This window comes from Gavialis gangeticus, unplaced genomic scaffold, assembly GCF_001723915.1.
Source record: "Gavialis gangeticus isolate Ggan-Ray unplaced genomic scaffold, GavGan_comp1, whole genome shotgun sequence".
Lineage (NCBI taxonomy): Eukaryota > Metazoa > Chordata > Crocodylia > Gavialidae > Gavialis > Gavialis gangeticus.
Genome location: NW_017729025.1, coordinates 39,268,100 through 39,273,840, shown reverse-complemented (window position 1 = coordinate 39,273,840; position 5,741 = coordinate 39,268,100). Strand labels below are relative to the sequence as shown.

At 40.8% G+C, this 5,741-nt stretch overlaps 1 protein-coding gene and 1 long non-coding RNA gene across 3 annotated transcripts in view; one reads left to right on the top strand and one right to left on the bottom strand.

Moving 5' to 3' along the window:
• Nucleotides 1-2,366, top strand: part of LOC109298527 — a 7,373-nt gene extending 5,007 nt beyond the window's left edge. Inside the window, exons 3-4 of the long non-coding RNA XR_002097634.1 lie at nt 731-736; nt 1,057-2,366. This is a non-coding gene — a long non-coding RNA (uncharacterized LOC109298527). The remainder of the gene's footprint in view (nt 1-730; nt 737-1,056) is intronic.
• RPS6KA5 (ribosomal protein S6 kinase A5) overlaps nt 1-5,741 on the bottom strand; it is a 224,144-nt gene that overhangs the window by 105,405 nt on the left and 112,998 nt on the right. For both annotated transcript variants that reach the window (XM_019518660.1, XM_019518661.1), the window contains exon 5: nt 3,773-3,880. In XM_019518660.1, the coding sequence (XP_019374205.1) occupies nt 3,773-3,880 (108 nt within the window). The remainder of the gene's footprint in view (nt 1-3,772; nt 3,881-5,741) is intronic.

Here is a 5,741-nt window from a genome sequence, read left to right as displayed (position 1 = left end):
ATGGAGTTTCCCAAAAAAAACACCTTACATTTTGTCTTGGGGAGGGCGGGGGCGGTAGCTGCAGTTGAGCCTGTGTTGCCTGTAGGAGCTGGCACCTCAGCAGGCTCTGCTGGAGCAGCAAGAGGTGCATACCTGTTGCTAAGCTCCAGCAGGGCAGGGGCCTTGGGGCAGTGGGCCTTAGGGCCGTTGACCACCTTGGTCCATCCCCCTGACTGGACAGACTGGGAGGTCCCAGAGTCTTCCTTTGTCCTGGAGGGAGACTGTGGTCTACCCTCTGGCTCCCAGGGAAGAAGGACCTGGCAGTAGGAGTCTATGTACTGCTCACAGTCCCTAATGGCACACAGTTTCTGGACTGCGGCCTGGAGCTCCTCCAGTTGGTGTGCCAGAGACCCCAAAAGGGAGCAGACCCCACAAGGGGAGGTGGCCATGCTCCCGGGCCCCAGAGCCTGAAAAAGGGACAGGCAGCCCCCGCAGCCAAGAGCCAGAGGCTCCATCTGCGTGGAGCCTGGAACCATGGGCTCCGTCTGGGTGGCTGTCTCTGAGGTGCCAGAGGTGGGGGGGCCACAGAGCCCGATGGGACCTGAGGGGTGCAGTGCGTGCCCATCCGCATCATGCCGTTGGTAGGCTGGCTACGGCTGGGACTGTCTACCCTAGGGGGCTCGCAGGCAGGGCCTCGGGCCCTCCCGCACACCCTCCTACATGAACTCTGCGCTAACTCACATGCCAGCAGACATGCGTGCCTGTTTGCGCAACCTGTTCGCATGGCTCCCTGGGGGGGCTAGGCAAAGTAGGGGTCTGAACAGGGCAAGACCCAGCCCGGCTCCCACTCAGCCGCCTCCTCCCACTCTCTAGGGGTTAACTCCCTCTCACCATGGGTCCCCGCTACCTCCGGCTTTGCTGGGGGTCAGCAGGGGGCTCTGCGGCTGCTGAGGGGTCTCTGAGGGGCTTCGGGGGAGTGGGGTCGCAGTGGACTTTCACCCGCACGTCTCTCGCCACTCCCGGAGACTAACTAAGGTTTTTTTTGCTGTTGGCAGGCCCTTTTAAACTACGCGCAAGAGAGAGCGTGAGCACTCACACATAGATACTCTAGAAACACATGTAAAAGGTGCAGTGACATGGCAGAGGATTGAGAGCATGGTGGACTATACCCAGCAGTCAATCGGGGTGGGGGCTTGCCCATTACGCTCTGCTCAGGAGTCTTTAGTAGCCCAGGGAGCCCACAGGGCATGCTGGGAGACATGGAGAGTACCCTCTACCTGCTGACTTTGGCCAGTGTAGGAAGACTCTGAGCTTCCCCTACCGAATGTCAAACATCTGTTCAGGTCACTCTTGCTCTAAGTTAGACCACTGTATGTAAAGCACAATAGTCAGAGCACTTCTGCCTTGGGCTTTTTGAATGTCTGTACTTAGCCCTAGTGGCCAGGAGCTGTAAAAAGGCTTTCTAATGCTGGTAACTAGCTTTGGAGAGCCAGGTGTATAGAGTAAATTTACTATAGAGTAAAATAGGGGGCATATTACTCTCTAATAAATCATGACTGTGTGTCTGCACCTTGAAATCAATATGAACTATGGATATTCAATGTTCCTTTTATTTAAAAATAGCTTTTTTCAGAAATGACATAACATAAGTAGCTCAGTACAAGAACACAAACCTGGTGATATAAATCAAAGCCAATTTAACTGATTCTACAATAAATTATGATTGGCAAGCAAAATTATCTTGGCTGGATATTTGTGTAAGCATGTTTTTATTTAAATAAATTTTACAAGAGAAAATAAAATGTATTGCCTTGATTAAACTGCAAGCATTTAAATATACTTGCACTGTTTTGTATTAAAAAGTTGTTCATTTATATTTTAAAGGGCATCTGCATTAGATATACAAGTTCTATATAGAGGGAAATAGATATGCGTGCATATATACATACATACATACTAGCTAGTATCCAAATTATAAGAGCTATAATTATATTCCAGTAAGTATTGGTAACTATAGAGATTGAAACATATAAGTTGTTGACTGTGACTTGACACTTGAGAAGCTGCAGATACTCTAGCTGTAGCTGAGTTGTCTACTTACAGTACAATACAAAATGCAATTTCCATATATAGTTTGGTCCACTGCATCAATATTTTAGTTCCAGATTTAAAAACTTCAAATTTAGCTTTCATGGCTGTTCTTAATAATTAGACAACCACAGCAAATTGATTAATTTTTAGATTAAAAAGGTATTTTAATCATAATTTTATATCTTCTGTTTTTTAAACAAGGCTTAAGAATTTTTTTTTTTTTGACAAGGGGAAGAGAAGTGGAAAAAATAGCAGAATGGGAGGAGGTGGTAGAAGGCTACAAGGCAGGTGGTGGTGGTGGTAAAACGGGAGAAAATCAGAGGTAGCAACACTGAAAATAGAGGAATTAGTAGGCTCTATTTTGATGTTGGGGGAATAGAAGGACGAGAATCAGAAGCAAGGAGTGGAAAAGGAGCAGAAGACAAGCATGCTCCTCCCTGTTCTCCCCTTTATTGCCTCCACTCTCTCCCACTCTCATCATTATAGCAGTTAACTTGAATCTCATTCCTCCATGCTGCTCAGTATGGTTTCCTCCAAAACTCTAAGCAGTTTCTACTGCATCAAGCAGAAGCTTTCAACCTTGAACACTTCTGTCTGGACCCAATACACCATCCTTACATCTCCTCTATCACTCAGACGTAGAACACTGCATTTTGTCTACTGCTCCTCTGTCTTTTTTCAGTAGTTCTTCCCACTTCCTTCATCAATAAAGAAGGGAAATACTGGTGCCTTCTGTACTTCTTCAGCTGGACATTAGTAACATTTTTAGTCCCTGTTCAGAAGTTCCCTCCCAAGTTCAGCCAGTTTTCTTCAAGCCTTTTAAACTTTCTTTGAGGAATCAGCAGAGGACAAATACCCTAAAAAAAACCCGTTTGCTGCTGAAACAGATCTCTCCAAAGTATTTATTAGTAGAAAGGTCTGAAACCTGAAAGTAAGACTGACCTCTTGTAAGAAAGCTGAAAGTAAAAATACATTCAACCTTCTGCTTCAAAATTAAATCCTACCTAACTTGCCTGAATTCTCTGAAATCTAAAAGCATGTTTTGAGATAAGTGCACTTTGACAAACACATGCTCAATGCCTCTTTGTTTGCAGTAGCATCCTATGGTCCTAAGCAGGGTTTGAGGAATTATTGTATTAGGTCCTGATCACACGCTGGAGAAAATACAGCTCCTACCTTAAAAAGCTTACAATCTAAAAACATGAAGAGACAACACACAAAAGTAAAACACATGATAACAATGAAATAATTGATTAACATAATGAAAAGTAACATCAGACCATCTACCTAGTCACTTCCAAGTGTCCTAGGACTGTGCCGTGACAGTGATATAAGGAGTGATCTAAAGAACAACGATATACATTGCTTTGTAAGCTTTTTAGGAAAGCTCCTTTCAAAAATAAGGGGCACTATGAGAGAAAGTTTAAAGGTATTTAAAGAAAAAATTGAAATTAGGGACAAAAAAGCCACACAGTGTTAACAGACCAGTGGCAGGATTAAAGACTTAAGTATTAAATAAAGTCTACAGGTATAGTGGAGTGAAGACAAATACTTTGTTTAATGAAAAGGAGGTAACCAGCAAAGGAACAATATAAGAGGCAAATCTTGCCCTCAAATACATTCCTGCAGCTTTCATTAGGAGGTGATATGATTCCATTATCTTTCTATATTCTATCGCATTGAATAATATTTAAATACTCACTTCATCAGTAAGAAACTCCTTACTCAGGCCGAAGTCTGTCAGCACCACATGGCCATTAGAATCAAGAAGAATATTCTCAAGTTTTATATCCCGATATATAATCCCCAACTGCAAATAAAATATAAAACCAGTATTTCCAAATCACTGTTAAAATACAAACATACAATTTAAAAATATGTTTCTAAATTTGAATTTAGCAAAACTGATTACAAATCTCAGATAAAACCTATGCAAAACAACCTAAACCTTAACAACTATTGATCCTCAATTTAAAGACAAAACACACTGCAGATATGTGGTACAGTATTTGATATACATGCATACTGAATATATGCATAATTTACTAAAATGCATTAACAACACTAGTCCAAATTTTTGTCTACTGTTTACATTAACAAACATTGGTTATTTGCACATCAGTTAAACTCATAAACAACTTAATGTATAGCATTTTTCAGCCCTACTATTTACTTTACTTTGTAAGGTAATTGTACTACAGTTAACTATATACCAACTGGCATTAGTAATGGTAAAGGAGAAGCAACTTTCAAAGGGCTGCAATTAGAAGCCCTGAAATTAACAGGAACTAGCCAGTTTTCAAGCTTCTATCCTGAAAAGGATGGAAGCTAGTCAGTTAAAAGGGTATCTTCTTAATTTTCAAGGCTTCAGACAGCAGCCACAAAATTTACTAGCTACCATCCTTTCCAAGGCTTCTAATGTCAGTCTTGAAACTAAATCTTAGATTCCTTAAAAATGCTAGAAGCACTGACCATGTTATTTACTCAATAAGTGCAGTTAAGATGAAATTTTAGACAACTGTATACTCTGAGCAGTTGTTGCACACTCTTTTTCAATCCTAAAACAATGCACTTAATTACACTGAAATTAACCCCCCCCAAACCAGCAGTAAAATAGATAGATTATATACGATAAAAACATAGATAAGATTGATAATATACCTAATCTTGTTAGCTAGAGCAGAGTAATGACAATTTGGGTTCTTAATTGATATACATCTTGATTTCCTACATTCTAGTGCTTATTTTTAGAGATAGCTGGAACATCCTGGTATATTTTTACCTTAAAATTACTGATAAGTAATCAACCCTAGTTTCGTTCTTAACAATTTTAATTGGAAATTTCCCTTTTTTCTTTAAAATAGAAAATTCTTACATAAGCACTAAACACCATATCAAGGTAAAAAATGTCACCAAGCAATATTTCTAAAAACTTTATATTTTATGACAAATTAACCAACATACCCCTGGGGTGATGTATCCACTGCAAAGAAACAGTACCAGAGTATATGCACCAATTTTCCCCCATCTCCTTACCTCCACATTAACTTGCTTAATTTTTACACATTTCTATACATGTATATGTTTCTTCTTCCTTCCTGAACCTTAAGGAACTTTGTTTCCACATACCCTGTTTCCCTCCTCCATCCCATCTCCCAAATTTCCATGTACATAATCAACCTGTGTTCCCCTTCATAGACTTTCTGTTCAGTAAATCTGGTGCAAGGTATATATTTTGAAAATGAATGTTAGGATTAATAGCATTTTTTCTATTTATTTTTATAACTGAAAGTTTACTGTCTAGCAGAAGCCAAAAATATTCTTTTGCTGAAAACCTGCCCACTTGCAAAATATATGCTACTATTATTGTTCATGCTATTAAGATAGACTTAGTCTAAAAAATATGCTTCTTTCAAAACAGCTACTACTTCCTATTGTCCCCAGAGAGAATAAAGCCAAATTGCTCTTCATACAAATAATAAAGGAGAATAGTCTGGGAAGCCAGGTGTCCAAGGAGAGTGGTCGCTCCTTAAGGAGACGATCCTCCAAGCCCAAAGGGAGGTAATCCCAACATGGATCAAAGGGAGCAGGAGGGCACACAAGCCCCCACAGCTCATCAAAAGCATCTGGGAATGTCTCCCAGCTAAAAGGGAGGCGTACACCCAATGGAA